The following is a 17,500-nucleotide window of genomic DNA, read 5'->3' as shown; positions in this document are numbered from 1 at the left end:
GATTAATCATGATTTTATTCTGCTCCATGGTCTGTGCCAAGAGGCAAGTTCTCTGGTACATGATTATTGAATAATCATGACTTTATTACTGTTATTATGATTATTATTGATTAATCATGACTTTATTATGTTCCATGGTCTGTGCCAAGAGGCAAGTTCTCTGATACATGATTATTGATTAATCATGACTTTATTACTGTTATCATGATTATTATTGATTAATCATGACTTTATTCTGTTCCATGGTCTGTGCCAAGAGGCAAGTTCTCTGATACATGATTATTGATTAATCATTACTGTTGTTATGATTATTATTGATTAATCATGACTTTATTCTGTTCCATGGTCTGTGCCAATAGGCTCTGATGAATGATTATTGATTAATCATTACTGTTGATATGATTATTATTGATTAATCATGACTTTATTCTGTTCCATGGTCTGTGCCAAGAGGCAAGTTCTCTGACACATCATAGGAGACCACCGTCTCTGTCTCATCAATATATTCTCTGATAGATGATTATTGATTAATAATTACTTTATTACTGATAGATTATTATTATTGATTAATCATTGCTTTATTACTGATATATTATTATTGATTAATCATTGCTTTATTACTGTTATTATGATTATTATATGAGCAGGTATCAAACAATAGTTGATTATTAGTTGCTTTATTACTGTTATTATGATTTTTATATGGGTGCGAATCAAACAATTATTGATTATTGGTTGTTTTATTGCTGTTATTATGATTATTATATGGGTGAGTATCAAAAATTATTGATTAATGGTTGTTTTATTATGAGTATTATATGAGTGGGAATCAAACTATTGATTATTGGTTGCTTTATTAATGTTATGATTATTATATGGGCAGGAATCAAACAATTATTGATTATTAGTTTCTTTATTACAGTTATTATGATTATTATATGGGCAGGAATCAAACAATTATTGATTATTGGTTGTTTTATTACTGTTATTATGATTATTATATGGGTGAGAATCAAACAATTATCGATTATTAGTTGCTTTATTACTGTCATGATTATTATATGTGCAGGTTTCAAACAATTATTGATTATTGGTTGCTTTATTACTGTTATTATGATTATTATATGGGTGAGAATCAAACAATTATTGATTATTGGTTGTTTTATTACTGTTATTATGATTATTATATGGGTGAGAATCAAACAATTATTGATTATTAGTTGCTTTATTACTTTTATTATGATTATTATATGGGCAGGTGTCAAACAATTATTGATTATTAGTTGTTTTATTACTGTTATTATGATTATTATAAGGGTGGGAATCAAACAATTATTGATTAATGGTTACTTTATTACTGTTATTATGATTTTTATACGGGAGGTTATCAAACACTTATTGATTATTAGTTGCTTTATTACTGTTATTATGATTATTATATGGGCGGGAATCAAACAATTATTGATTACTAGCTGCTTTTTTACTGTTATTATGATTATTATATGGGTGAGAATCAAACAAATATTGAATATTAGTTACTTCATTACTGTTATTAGGATTATTTTATGGTTGAGAATCAAACACTTATTGATTATTAGTTACTTTATTACTGTTATTATGATTATTATATGGGTGAGAATCAAATGATTATTTGTTGTTTTATTGTTTTATTACTGTTATTATGATTATTATTTGAGTGTGAATCAAACAATTATTATTAGTTGCTTTATTACTGTTATTATTGTTATTATATGTGTGGGAATCAAACAATTATTGATTTTTAGCTGCTTTATTACTGTTATGATTATTAGATGGGTGAGAATCAAACAATATTGATTGTTGGTTACTTTATTACTGTTATTATGATTATTATACGTGCGGGTATCAAACAATTATTCATTATTGGTTATTTTGTTACTGTTATTATGATTATATGGGTGGGAATCAAACAATGATTCATTATTAGCTGCTTTATTACTGTTATGATTATTATTTGGGCAGGAATCAAACAATTATTGATTATTAGTTGCTTTATTACTGTTATTATGATTATTATATGGGCGGGAATTAAACAATTATTGATTATCAGTTGCTTTATTACTGTTATTATGATTATTATATGGTTGAGAATCAAACAAATATTGATTATTAGTTACTTTTTTACTGTTATTATGATTATTATATGGGTGAGAATCAAACAAATATTGATTATTAGTTATTTTTTTTACTGTTATTATGATTATTATATGGGTGAGAATCAAACAAATATTGAATATTAGTTACTTCATTACTGTTAATAAGATCATTTTATGGTTGAGAATCAAACACTTTATGATTATTAGTTACTTTATTGCTGTTATTATGATTATTATATGGGTGAGAATCAAATGATTATTTGTTGTTTTATTGTTTTATTACTGTTATTATGATTATTATTTGAGTGTGAATCAAACAATTATTATTAGTTGCTTTATTACTGTTATTATTATTATTATATGTGTGGGAATCAAACAATTATTGATTTTTAGCTGCTTTATTACTGTTATGATTATTAGATGGGTGCGAATCAAACAATATTGATTGTTGGTTACTTTATTACTGTTATTATGATTATTATATGTGCGGGTATCAAACAATTATTGATTATTGGTTGTTTTATTACCGTTATTATGATTATTATTTTAGTGGAAATCAAATTATTAGTTGCTTTATTACTGTTACTATGATTATTATTTGGGCAGGAATCAAACAATTATTGATTATTAGTTGCTTTATTACTGTTAACATGATTATTATATGGGCGGGAATCAAACTATTATTGATTATTGGTTGCTTTTTTACTGATAGATGATTATTATGTGGGTGAGAATCAAACAATAATTGATTATTGGTTACTTTATTACTGTTATGATTATTATATGGGTGGGTATCAAACAATTATTGATTATTAGTTGCTTTATTACTGTTATTATGATTATTATATGAGTGAGAATCAAACAATTATTGATTAATGGTTACTTTATTACTGTTATTATGATTATTATATGGGAGATTATCAAACAATTATTGATTATTAGTTTATTTATTACTGTTATTATGATTATTATATGGGTGAGAACCAAACAATTATTGATTATCGGTTGTTTCATTACTGTTATTATGATTATTCCTTCAGCCTGTAGGAATCCGACTGGGTGTCAAGTACTTGCGCCCCCAGCTGGTGGCAGCAAGTACTACACCCTGGATGCTCAGACGCCACATGTGTATTAGTAGGTCATGTGACATGTGTGCAGGTGTTGTAAGAGTAGGTCATGTGACATGTGTGCAGGTGTTGTAAGAGTAGGTCATGTGACATGTGTGCAGGTATTGTAATAGTAGGTCATGTGACATGTGTGCAGGTGTTGTAAGAGTAGGTCATGTGACATGTGTGCAGGTGTTGTAAGTAAGAGTAGGTCATGTGACATGTGTGCAGGTGTTGTAAGAGTAGGTCATGTGACATGTGTGCAGGTGTTGTAAGAGTAGGTCATGTAAAATGTGTGCAGGTGTTGTAAGAGTAGGTCATGTGACATGTGTGTAGGTGTTGTAAGAGTAGGTCATGTGACATGTGTGCAGGTGTTGTAAGTAAGAGTAGGTCATGTGACATGTGTGCAGGTGTTGTAAGAGTAGGTCATGTGACATGTGTGCAGGTATTGTAAGAGTAGGTCATGTGACATGTGTGCAGGTGTTGTAAGTAAGAGTAGGTCATGTGACATGTGTGCAGGTGTTGTAAGAGTAGGTCATGTGACATGTGTGCAGGTGTTGTAAGTAAGAGTAGGTCATGTGACATGTGTGCAGGTGTTGTAAGAGTAGGTCATGTGACATGTGTGCAGGTGTTGTAAGAGTAGGTCATGTAAAATGTGTGCAGGTGTTGTAAGAGTAGGTCATGTGACATGTGTGTAGGTGTTGTAAGAGTAGGTTATGTGACATGTGTGCAGGTGTTGTAAGTAAGAGTAGGTCATGTGACATGTGTGCAGGTGTTGTAAGAGTAGGTCATGTGACATGTGTGCAGGTATTGTAAGAGTAGGTCATGTGACATGTGTGCAGGTGTTGTAAGTAAGAGTAGGTCATGTGACATGTGTGCAGGTGTTGTAAGTAAGAGTAGGTCATGTGACATGTGTGCAGGTACAACGTGGGCTGCACCAAGCGTATCGGGTTGTTCCGTCCAGAGAAGACCAAAGCAACAAGTCGCTGGCGTAGAAGAAGTCAGACCAGGTCCAGCACGGAGGCCAAGAAGCGGGTACACAAACATTCTTCACACATCTCGACTGACTTCCTGTCCCTCACTGGCGTCCATCTTCACCTCCTCAGAAGATGTCGCCATCACCTCAGCAGACCGCGGGCGGCTCCGTGTCCTCGCCACAGCCCTCGCAGCCCAGCCAGGAGGAGTCCAGCCCCTGCTCGGACATGTCCAGCTACGAGGGGCCGCCCTCTCCGCTGTCGGCGGCCAGCTCGGGACCCCCGGCCCCGCCGGCCCCGGCGCCGCTCCCCGTCCAGCGGCGGCCCGCTCGGGCCTCGTCGGAGCAGGACACCACGACGTGTCAGCCCGCGGTCGCCAACGACCCCGCCAGGTGGAACGTGGAGGAGGTGTACCAGTTCATCTGTTCACTGCCAGGTTAGCTCCGCCCACTTCCTCACCTCTCCATCTGTTCACTGCCAGGTTAGCTCTCATAACATCTTCTATCATCATCACTTCTTTCTTCTTCACTCAACTCAGGAATGATCACAATAACTGCAATTTGTATTTGTATGAATATTATATTTTATACATACATATTTTTTATATATATATATATATATATATATATATATATAAATATAGTCATGGTCAAAAGTTTACATACACTTGTAAATAGAGATTATCGGCCGATAATATCGTCAGTCTGATATTATCGGCCGATAAATACTTTAAAATGTGATATCGGAAATTATCGGTATCGGTTTCAAAAAGTACAATTTATGACTTTTTAAAACGCGGAGCGGTACACGGACGTACTCGATGTTCGCCCTTTCAGTCAGCAGGCCGGGTCTGGACACACACACACACTGATATGAGACAACTCGCAATCCAAGATTGCAAGTTGTCCCTTTGCACAGATAGAAAAGTACAACTTCAGCGCGATTGATAATAACTATAGCAACAGCCTTTAAGCATTAGAGTTGTGTGATAACTTATACATAATTATTCTAACAAAAGCACCAGTTCCATTGGCAGCAAAACGGGCCCAGAGCATAATACTACCACCACCATGCTTGACAGTAGTCATGGTGTTCCTGGGATTAAAGGCCTCACATTGTCTCCTCCAAACATATTGCTGGGTATTGTGGCCAAACAGCTCCATTTTTATTTCATGTGACCACTTCCAGAAGGTCTTATTTTTGTCCATGTGATCAGCAGCAAACTTTAGACGAGCCTTCTGGAGCAAGGGTTCCCTTCTTGCATGGTAGCCTCTAAGTCCATGGCAATGCAAAACACACCTGACTGTGGACACTGACACCTGTGTTCCAGCAGCTTCCAATTCATTGCAGACCTGCTTTTTGGTAGCTTGGTTGCGTGGCGCAGTGGGAGAGTGGCCGTGCGCAACCCGAGGGTCCCTGGTTCAATCCCCACCTAGTACCAACCTCGTCATGTCCGTTGTGTCCTGAGTAAGACACTTCACCCTTGCTCCTGATGGCTGCTGGTTAGCGCCTTGCATGGCAGCTCCCGCCATCAGTGTGTGAATGTGTGTGTGAATGGGTAAATGTGGAAGTAGTGTCAAAGCGCTTTGAGTACCTTGAAGGTAGAAAAGCGCTATACAAGTACAACCCATTTATTTATTTATTTATTTATCTCTTGATCATCCTGACCAACTTTCTATATATATATATATATATATATATATATATATATATATATACACACACACACACACACACACACACACATATATATATATATATATATATATATATATATATATATATATATATATATATATATATATATATATATACACACACACACACACACACACACACACACACACACATATATATATATATATATATATATATATATATATATATATATATATATATATATATATATATATATATATATATATATATATATACACACATTGATCCATCCATCCATCCATTTTCTACCGCTTATTCCCTATACATGTATATGTGTATATATATATATATATATATATATATATATATATATATATATATATATATATATATATAGTGTGTATATATATATATATATATATATATATATATATATATATATAACAGTAAACTATTAATGTTCATTTTTGATTGACATTTTCTGTACGTATTCAAGCATTTCATATAGAGCAAGGAACTCCATCCATCCATCTTCTTCCGCTTATCCAAGGTCGGGTCGCGGGGGCAGCAGCCTAAGCAGGGAAGCCCAGACTTTCCTCTCCCCAGCCACTTCGTCCATCTCCTCCCGGGGGATCCCAAGGCGTTCCCAGGCCAGCCGGGAGAGATAGTCTTCCCAACCTGTCCTGGGTCTTCCCCGTGGCCTCCTACCGGTTGGACGTGCCCTAAACACCTCCCGAGGGAGGCGTTCGAGTGGCATCCTGACCAGATGCCCGAACCACCTCATCTGGCTCCTCTCGATGTGGAGGAGCAGCGGCGGCTTTACTTTGAGTTCCTCCTGGATGACAGAGCTTCTCACCCTATCTCTAAGGGAGAGACCCGCCACCCAGCGGAGGAAACTCATTTCCCCCACAGGACTACCCGTGATCTTGTCCTTTCGATCATAACCCAAAGCTCATGACCATAGGTGAGGATGGGAACGTAGATCGACCGGTAAATTGAGAGTTTTGCCTTCCGGCTCAGCTCCTTCTTCACCACAACGGCTCGATACAGCGTCCGCATTACTGAAGACGCCGCACCGATCCGCCTGTCGATCTCACGATCCACTCTTCCCTCACTCGTGAACAAGACTCCTAGGTACTTGAACTCCTCCACTTGGGGCAGGGTCTCCTCCCCAACCCGGAGATGGCATTCCACCCTTTTCCGGGCGAGAATCATGGACTCGGACTTGGAGGTGCTGATTCTCATCCCAGTCGCTGTGAACCGATCCAGCGAGAGCTGAAGATCCTGGCCAGATGAAGCCATCAGGACCACATCATCTGCAAAAAGCAGAGACCTAATCCTGCAGCCACCAAACCAGATCCCCTCAACGCATTGACTGCGCCTAGAAATTCTGTCCATAAAAGTTATGAACAGAATAGGTGACAAAGGGCAGCCTTGGCGGAGTCCAACCCTCACTGGAAACGTGTCCGACCAACTGCCGGCCATGCGGACCAAGCTCTGACACTGATCATACAGGGAGCGGACCGCCACAATCAGACAGTCAGATACCCCATACTCTCTGAGCACTCCCCACAGGACTTCCCGAGGGACACGGTCGAATGCCTTCTCCAAGTCCACAAAGCACATGTAGACTGGTTGGGCAAACTCCCATGCACCCTCAAGGACCCTGCCGAGAGTATAGAGCTGGTCCACAGTTCCATGACCAGGACGAAAACCACACTGTTCCTCCTGAATCCGAGGTTCGACTATCCGACGTAGCCTCCTCTCCAGTACACCTGAATAGACCTTACTGGGAAGGCTGAGGAGTGTGATCCCACCATAGTTGGAACACACCCTCTGGTTCCCCTTCTTAAAGAGAGGAACCATCACCCCGGTCTGCCAATCCAGAGGTACCGCCCCCGATGTCCACACGATGCTGCAGAGTCTTGTCAACCAAGACAGCCCCACAACATCCAGAGCCTTAAGGAACTCCGGGCGGGTCTCATCCACCCCCAGGGAACTTGCCACCGAGGAGCTTTTTAACTACCTCAGCAACCTCAGCCCCAGAAATAGGAGAGCCCCACCACAGATTCCCCAGGCACTGCTTCCTCATAGGAAGACCTGTTGGTGGGATTGAGGAGGTCTTCGAAGTATTCCCTCCACCGATCCACAACATCCGCAGTCGAGGTCAGCAGAACACCATCCTCACCATACACGGTGTTGATAGTGCACTGCTTCCCCTTCCTGAGGCGGCGGATGATGGTCCAGAATCGCTTCGAAGCTGTCCGGAAGTTGTTTTCCATGGCTTCCCCGAACTCCTCCCATGTCCGAGTTTTTGCCTCTGCGACCGCTGAAGCCGCACATCGCTTGGCCTGTCGGTACCTGTCCGCTGCCTCCGGAGTCCTATGAGCCAAAAGAACCCGATAGGACTCCTTCTTCAGCTTGACGACATCCCTCACCGCCGGTGTCCACCAACGGGTTCTAGGATTACCGCCACGACAGGCACCAACTACTTTGCGGCCACAGCTCCAATCAGCCGCCTCGACAATAGAGGCGCGGAACATGGTCCATTCGGACTCAATGTCCAGCACCTCCCTCGTGACATGTTCAAAGTTCTTCCGGAGGTGGGAATTGAAACTCTCTCTGACAGGAGACTCTGCCAGACGTTCCCAGCAGACCCTCACAATGCGTTTGGGCCTGCCAGGTCTGTCCGGCATCCTCCCCCACCATCGCAGCCAACTCACCACCAGGTGGTGATTGGTAGAAAGCTCCGCCCCTCTCTTCACCCGAGTGTCCAAAACATGAGACCGCAAATCCGATGACACAACTACAAAGTCGATCATGGAACTGCTGCCTAGGGTGTCCTGGTGCCAAGTGCACATATGGACAGTCTTATGTTTGAACATGGTGTTTGTTATGGACAATCCGTGACGGGCACAAAAGTCCAATAACAAAACACCACTTGGGTTCAGATCCGGGCGGCCATTCTTCCCAATCACGCCTCTCCAGGTTTCACTGTCGCTGCCATGAGCGTTGAAGTCCCCCAGTAGGACAAGGGATTCACCCGGGGGAGCACTCTCCAGTACTCCCTCGAGTGTATCCAAAAAGAGTGGGTACTCTGAGCTGCTGTTTGGTGCGTAAGCGCAAACAACAGTCAGGACCCGTACCCCCACCCTAAGGCGGAGGGAAGCTACCCTCTCGTCCACCGGGTTGAACTCCAACATGCAGGCTCTGAGCCGGGGGGCAACAAGAATTGCCACCCCAGCCCGTCGCCTCTCACTGCCGGCAACGCCAGAGTGGAAGAAAGTCCAGCCCCTCTCGAGAGAACTGGTTCCAGAGCCCTTGCTGTGCGTCGAAGTGAGTCCGACTATATCTAGCCGGAACTTCTCCACCTCGCGCACTAGCTCAGGCTCCTTCCCCCCCAGCGAGGTGACGTTCCACGTCCCAAGAGCTAGCTTCTGTAGCCGAGGATCGGACCGCCAAGTGCCCTGCCCTCGGCTTCCGCCCAGCTCACATCGCACCCGACCTCTATGGCCCCTGCTATGGGTGGTGAGCCCATTGGAGGGGGGACCCACGTTGCCTCTTCGGGCTGTGCCCGGCCGGGCCCCATGGGGACAGGCCCGTCCACCAGGCGCTCGCCATCGTGCCCCACCTCCGGGCCTGGCTCCAGAGGGGGGCCCCGGTGACCCGCGTCCGGGCGAGGGAAATCTGGGTCCTTTATTTTTATTCATCATGGAGGTCTTCGAGCTGCTCTTTGTCTGATCCCTCACCTAGGACCAGTTTGTCTTGGGAGACCCTACCAGGGGGCATAAAGCCCCCGGACAACATAGCTCCTGGGATCATTGGGACACGCCAACTCCTCTACCACGTTAAGGTGGCAGCTCAGAGAGGAGTATATGTGTATATATATACATATATATATATATACGGTATGTATATATACAGTAAACTAATAATGTTCATTTTTGATTGACATTTTCTGTATGTATTCAAACATTTTCTATAGTGCAAGGAACTATCAACCAAATAAAAACAATACATACAAAAAAAAAGCTACAATACCATAAATATTAACATATTTTTATGTTAAAAAAATAAATGAAATGTATTTTATACATAAAGCATATTGACCCAAATAATGTAGAAGATGGTATTTTTGTCCTTGAATACATTTGTGTGTGTGTGTGTTCCAACCAAGTGTTCACGTGCTGGCAGGTTGTCAGGAGATCGCAGAGGAGTTTCGCTCGCAGGAGATCGACGGCCAAGCTCTGCTGCTGCTGAAGGAAGACCACCTGATGAGCACCATGAACATCAAACTGGGACCTGCACTCAAGATTTTTGCCAGCATCAACCTGCTCAAGGACTCCTAGCAAGTGTGTGTGTGTGCGTGCGTGCGTGCGTGCGTGCGTGCGTGCGTGCGTGCGTGCGTGCGTGCGTGCGTGCGTGTTATTGACTGGCAGACTTCTTGATGGTCCATCTTTGACATGAAATCGTTGTTTCAAGTTCTTCCACACCAGGAGATGACAAGTGTCGTCAAGTGGAGAATGTTCTGGTAAAAGTGGTTTCCAGAAGAGGGACAAAGAAAAACAGCTTGCAAGAGCTTCTTAGAGCAGCACTGCCATGAAATAAAGTCTTTCTTTTAATTTTTTTTTTTTTGTACTTTTGTCAGATGTAGATGTGGGCAGCAAAGATACTAAGAATGTTTATTGACAAACTTTTAATCCTGGATCTTTTTTTCTCCTGCTCATGGCACTTCCTGTCTTGGTGTTGCCAGGTGTGTCAAGTTGCCAGGTGTGTATATAGCAGCAAAACTGGAACCGGGCGCTTAACTTATTCTTGTTATTTTAATACAGAAAGGATGTTTACTATTTTGAAATATGCAAATGTATAAAAAAACACTTTGACTTGAAGTTGTTTGTGTTTTTTGACAGACGTGCGTGTGTTCAAGCTGCCGATACAACATCTGCTTCTTGTCGTCAGCACACTTTATTTTGCAGCTAAAAACGATTAGAACGTCACTTCCTGTTTGTGCTCTGCAGCTCTTTTCTCTTTTCTCACATCCCCTGGACGCCACTCAGCTGCCACGCAGGTAAGAGAAGATTTGTTGCCACCAGACTGTTAATACTGCGACTACAAAGAGATTTGTTTTTATCAGACTCCATTGTAAACAATGTGTGTGTATGTTCGATAAAGCGGAAACAAAGGAAGTTGACCGGTCGGAAGTCGCTGCTACTACTACAAAATAAAATAAAAGTCGCCTCTCCTTAAAAAAATGTTTACGTGAAAATAAATCAAAGTAATATAACGTATGAATGGATGTATATAGTGTAAAACATTTGGGAGGGTTGTAATCTTTGTATGGGCTGTTAAGTAGAGGAAACACGGACGTTAGTTTTATTTTTCAAGTCACACGTCACAGCGTCAATTCCGGTCCTTGAACCATAGCTATTTCTTTGTAATAAAAATATATTACATATAGACTATTATTTATGCACTATTGACTAGTTATGCAGCGAAAATTCGGTCGTCTGAGATAAAAAAAAAAATGAAAACAGATGTGATGAAATATCCACTTCCGCTGTTGACTGCGTCATTTCGGCGCACACTAATGACGTAGCGCAACCAAGGACGAGGACACAATCACATTCAGTTTCGCTTTTGCGTTAAAACCGAAGTCACCTTTGAAAAGATCAGATTCAGGACTAATTCCTGATGTGGTCTGGATCTGATTTGATCACTTTGGAGCGTTTAGACTGGCAACAAAACCAGATCTGTGTCATTTGAGGGCAAAAAAAAAAAATCAGTTTTGATGTGCAGATTGGGCTCTGAAAATGTTTTTGATATATATGATATATATATATATATATATATATATATATATATATATATATATATATATTTAATATATTGATATACCAAATAATATATTAGGAGAATTGTGTTCAATCTATAATCAATTGTGAATTTAATCGTAGCCCCAAGAATGAAAATCGACTCAAGAAATAAAAAGATTCTCACCTCCAATATGCAGTATGTTGTTCTTTCAAAATAAAAGAACTAATACATTTAGTTCAAAAGTATTTTTTAAAGAATTTTTTCTAGCCTTTGGTGGGACACTTAAAATGAAGTGGCGGACCACGTAAAATGAAAGTGCGGGCCATTAAAATGAAGTGGCGCCTTACGTGAAATGAAAGTGCAGGCCATATAAAATTAGGTGGTGGGCCACGTGAAATGAAGTTGCAGGCCACATAAAATCAAGAGACAGGCGATGTAAAATGAAGTGGAAGGCCACATAAAATGAAGGTGCAGGCCATATAAAATTGTGTGGCAGGCCACTTTAAGTTGCGGGTTACCTGAAATGAAGGTGCAGGCCATGTAAAATGATGTGGTGGGCCACATGAAATGAAGGTGTAGGCCACATAAAAACAAGAGGCAGGCTATGTCAAATGCAGGCCATATAAAATTAGGCTGTGGGCCACTTTAAATGAAGTTGCAGGCCACACAAAATGAACATGCAGGCCATGTAAAATTAGGCTGTGGGCCACAGGAAAAAAGGTGCAGGCCATATAAAATTAGGTTGTGGGCCACTTTAAATGAAGTTGCAGGCCACACAAAATGAACGTGCAAGCCATGTAAAAATGATGTGGTGGGCCACATTTGATTAAGTTGCGGGTTACCTGAAATGAAGTTGCAGGCCATTTAAAATTAAGCTGTGGGCCACAGGAAAAAAAGGTGCAGGCCATATAAAATTAGGCTGTGGGCCACTTTAAATGAAGTTGCAGGCCACACTAAATGAATGCGCAGGCCATATAAAATTAAGTGGTGGGCCACATTAAATTAAGTTGCGGGTTACCTGAATTGAAGGTGCAGGCCATATAAAATTAAGCTGTGGGCCACATGAAAAAAGGTGCAGGCCATATAAAATTAGGCTGCGGGCCAAATTAAATGAAGTTGCAGGCCACACAAAATGAAGGTGTAGGCCATTTAAAATTATGTGGTGGGCCACATTAATTAAGTTGCGGTTTACCTGAAATGAAGGTGCAGGCCATGTAAAATTAGGCTGTGGGCCAAGTGAAATGAAGTTGCAGGCCACACAAAAAGAACGTGAAGGCCATATAAAATGATGTGGCGGGCCACATGAAATTTAGTTGCGAGTCACATAAAATCAAGAGGCAGGCTATGTAAAACGAAGTGGCGGGCCACCTGAAATGAAGGTGCAGGCCATGTAAAATTAGGCTGTAGGCCACATAAAATCAAGGGGCGGGCCATGTAAAATAAAGTAGGAGGTTACTTGAAATGAAGGCGCAGGTCATGTGAAATTAGGTGGTGGGCCACATAAAATCAGGGGGCGGGCCAAGTAAAATTAAGTGGCGGGCCCCATGAAATAAAGGTGCGGGTTTGAAGGCATGACTTCCCAGTCCTTGTTTGTCAGAGCGTGACTTGCATTACTTTTAGTGACAATAAAAGTTGTGTTCATGTTCCAGAACCATGAGAGAGTATTTGGGGCCAACAAGTTGGGGCCCTTGCAGAACTCTCACTCTCGTCACATTCTTTCTTCAGCGCCTTCAAACAGAGACATCAAACTTGGATCATCTTTCTGACAAACTTGAACACGTTGTCAGATCCTGGCATCGAACGTTGAACCCTGCTAGGAAGAAGAAGACTTCTGCAGGTCCACAGCAGACTGTACAGACCTGAGGTGATCCTCAAGGGTAAGTACTCTCCTTGACTCATGTCCCTCATGTTTACTTGTCAGTCTGGTGTTCCTCAAGGCTCCACTTTAGGTCCTCTCTTCTTCACCATGTGACTATTCAACTGACTCACATGTTTGCAGCACATTCTTCAGACAGTAAAGTTGTTGCCATGGAGATGATCTCTGGCTGTAGAGCATACTTGCCAACCTTGAGAGCTCCGATTTCGGGAGGTGGGGGGTGGTGGTGGGGGTTGTGGTCGGGGGTGGGGCGGGGGGCGTGGTTAATATATATATATATATATATATATATAAGAAATACTTGACTTTCAGTGAATTCTAGCTATATATATATATAAATAAAATAAATACTTGAATTTCAGTGTTCATTTACAAACTACAACTCACAAACACTTTAGAGTTAGGCTCCACCATCAGAATGTGTACTTAAACTTATAAAGATCACATGGATATTATTCAGTGAGTTGATTCACCAAAACTAACCTGTTATACAGGAGGAAAAAGCACACAGGACGTTTCAATTGTTCACAGATTGGTCGCGCTCATCAGAATGACAAGCCACTTCCGGTCTGCAGGTGATAGCATTCAATTGGGAAGAAACGCCCTACTGCCCCCTACTGACCAATGTGAATACTGATAAATGTGTAATGACAGCTCCAAAAACGAATTCAAACCACAAAATAAAATAAATAAATCAACACAAAAATGTGACACATTATGGGTGGGTCACATATGCATGTACAGTAGATGGCAGTATTGTCCTGTTTAAAAGTGTCACAACATTGCTGTTTACGGCAGACGAACTGCTTTACGGTAGACACTGTTGTTGTGTGTTGTCAACACGTCACTCAGGTCCGCCTGAATTTCGGGAGTTTTTCGGGAGAAAATTTGTCCCGGGAGGTTTTCGGGAGAGGCGCTGAATTTCGGGAGTCTCCCGGAAAATCCGGGAGGGTTGGCAAGTATGCTGTAGAGCAGTGGTTGTGAACCATAGTTGGGCCCCGAGCGCCCCCTAGAGGACCGCCCAAAAATATATTGTTTAGCTGAGGTCCGTATGGGCCGTAGTGGTACTCAGTTGTAATACACTTTTCCACCACTTGTGGCAGTAATGACAACATCAAACAGGAAAAGTCTGGAACTAAAGTTAGAGAAGTTTCTGAAGCACAAAAATGATGACTAAATATGAATCGTTTTTTTTATTTGCACTTTACTTTTATTGACACATTAGTCAAACACATTTATTATTAGTTTAGAGTATTTATTTTAGCACCAAATGTGAATTTATCAGTTGTGCATATTGTTTTTCTTTTGCAGTATCTTTGATTAGTATAATTATTTTAAAATTGTATTAATATATTTTTACGTTTGATTAAAATGATGATTATTTGTATATTGTATTAATATAATTATTTGTATATTTTTAATGATAATTATTTTTATATTTTATTAATACAATTATTTTTAAATTGTATTATTATATTTTAAAATTGTTTGAATTTAATTTAATTTTTAATATAATTATTTTTATATTGTATAATATATTTATTTTATATTGTATAATTATTTTTAAAGTGTAATAATAATATAATTATCTTTATATTTTATTAAAATTATTTTTGTTTCATTTGAAAAATATAATTATTTTTATAATTAATATATTTTTTTACATTTGATTAATATAATTATATTGTTTTTATTATAATTTTTATTTTATTCATACAATTATTTTTAAGTTGTATTATATTTTAAAATTGTTTGAATTTAATTATTTTCATATTGTATTAATATAATCATTTTTATATTGTATAATATAACAATTTTTATAGTGTATAATATAATTATTTTTTATAGTTTAATATAATTATCTTTATATTTTATTAAAATGATCATTGTTACATTTGAAAAATATAAATATTTTTATAATTAATATATTTTTTTTACAATTGATTAATAAAATTATATTTGATTATTATAATTATGTTTTATATTTTTCAATTATAATTATTTTTATATTTTATCAATACAATTATTTTTAAATTGTATCATATTTTAAAATTGTATGAATTTAATTATTTTCGTATTGTATTAATATAATTATTTTTAGATTGTATAACATATTTTTTTGTATTTTGTATAATATAATTATTTTTATAGTGTATTAATAATATAATTATCTTTATATTTTATTAAAATTATTTTTGTTACATTTGAAAAATATATATTGTTTCATATTTAATTTTTTTTTTTTACATTTGATTAATATAATCATATTTGATTGTTATAATTTTTTATATTTTTTAATTATAATTATTTTTATATTTTATTAATACAGTTATTTTTATATTGTATTATATTATAAAATTGTTTGAATTTAATTATTTTATATTGTATTAATATAGTTATTTTTATATTGTATATCTTTATTTCTATAATGTATAATATAATTATTGTTATAGTGTATTAATAATATAAGTATCTTTATATTTGATTAAAATTATTATTGTTACATTTGAAAAATATAATTATTTTTATAATTATTATATGTTTTTACATTTGATTATTAGAATTATTTTTATATTTTTTAATTATAATTATTTTTATATTTTATTAGTACAATTATTTTAAAATTGTATTCTATTTTAAAATTGTTTGAATTTAATTATTTTCATATTGTATTAATATAATTATTTTATATTGTATAATATATGTATTATTTATTTATAGTGTATTAATATTCTATTTATCTTTATATTTTATTAAAAATATTATTTTTATATTTGAAAAAAATAATTGTATATTTAATAAAAACATTTTTTACATTTGATTAATATAATTATTTATATTTGATTAAAATAATTATTTTTATATGTCATTATTATGATTATTTGTATTTAATACTATAATTATTGTATATTTGATTATTATAATTATTTTTTTATATTTGATTAATATTAAAACAAAATTATAATCAACTTTACAAATAATATTAGTGATAAACAGGCTTTCATATCATTTAAAAGGTTTATGCTGTTAAAGTGTAAGTAGGTTAAATATAATTATTTAATCTGATTAAAACCAAGAGTAGGATTATTCATTCGGTGTTAATATTTGAGTGTGCCCCGGTCCCCTGTGTAGTGGAAGGTTACAGACGCTGGATCTCTGAAGTGTGCCAAGTAAGACCATAGTGAAGGAAGAAGTCCGGTCCTCAGCTCTCTGGAGACGTGGCCCCCAGACCAAGGAGTTGAGAAGCTGCACACTGACTACTCTAAAGCAACAAACCAGACCAAAGTGCTGCCTTCAGGGGATGTTTGTCATCCATCATTTTAATATCAGGAGTAGAATATTGCTGTTGACATGTGGGAGACACAATCTCCTCTCCAGACCTTGGCACAGCTTCTTATGCTGGTACAGTTCTTCACTAGACCAGGACGGATCCGCATGCTCGTCCTGGCGCTCCAACCCGCCACGTGGCGAGGACGCCGCGGGCCAGGAACTGGACCGGAACTTTCTAGTGGACATTGTGTCGCCACCCCTTTCACGGGGTCACCTTTAGGGCGCGCGTGATGGGAAAGGGGGCGGAGCCTAAAGCTTTTCCTCCCGCTAACTCACAGCTTGGTGTCCGGCAACTTGAAGGGCGGGGCCAGCTACACAAGGAAGGACAGCAGAGTTACAAGAACAAAGACCAGTAAGGCAACCTGCTTGGTACGCTTTCTTCGAGTCAGGAAATATTCAAACACAGTGTTACTGTTCAAACTGTGGCCCAAAATATCACTTGTTAAATAAAACATGTCTTGTTTTTAATGAATACTTAGGTCAACTATGCTACCATGTTAAAATTATATCATTATGGTGGTACTTAATGAATACTTAGGTCTACTATGCTACCATGTTAGAATGATGTCATTATGGTGGTACTTAATGAATACTTAGTACTTGGCC

The 17,500-nt window shown here is 38.3% G+C and overlaps 2 protein-coding genes across 10 annotated transcripts in view; one reads left to right on the top strand and one right to left on the bottom strand.

Moving 5' to 3' along the window:
* Window positions 1-10,763, top strand: part of phc2b (polyhomeotic homolog 2b (Drosophila)) — a 103,811-nt gene extending 93,048 nt beyond the window's left edge. For 2 of the 9 annotated variants that reach the window (XM_061937509.1, XM_061937492.1), the window contains exons 13-15: window positions 4,162-4,276; window positions 4,348-4,651; window positions 10,069-10,763. In XM_061937509.1, the coding sequence (XP_061793493.1) occupies window positions 4,162-4,276; window positions 4,348-4,651; window positions 10,069-10,223 (574 nt within the window). In that variant the 3' untranslated portion in view covers window positions 10,224-10,763. Of the gene's footprint in view, window positions 1-4,141; window positions 4,277-4,347; window positions 4,697-10,068 lie in introns of all 9 variants that reach the window. The other 7 variants (XR_009812578.1, XM_061937500.1, XM_061937517.1 and 4 more) reach the window with 7 other exon arrangements.
* Window positions 10,764-16,838: 6,075 nt separating this feature from the next.
* Window positions 16,839-17,500, bottom strand: part of anks1ab (ankyrin repeat and sterile alpha motif domain containing 1Ab) — a 136,033-nt gene continuing 135,371 nt past the window's right edge. The window contains exon 14 of the mRNA XM_061937594.1: window positions 16,839-17,205. Coding sequence (XP_061793578.1) covers window positions 17,167-17,205 — 39 coding nt within the window. The 3' untranslated portion in view covers window positions 16,839-17,166. The remainder of the gene's footprint in view (window positions 17,206-17,500) is intronic.

This window comes from Nerophis lumbriciformis, linkage group LG03 (assembly GCF_033978685.3).
Source record: "Nerophis lumbriciformis linkage group LG03, RoL_Nlum_v2.1, whole genome shotgun sequence".
NCBI lineage: Eukaryota > Metazoa > Chordata > Actinopteri > Syngnathiformes > Syngnathidae > Nerophis > Nerophis lumbriciformis.
Note: the sequence above shows the minus strand (reverse complement) of the source record. Positions and strands in the feature narration are given on the sequence as shown.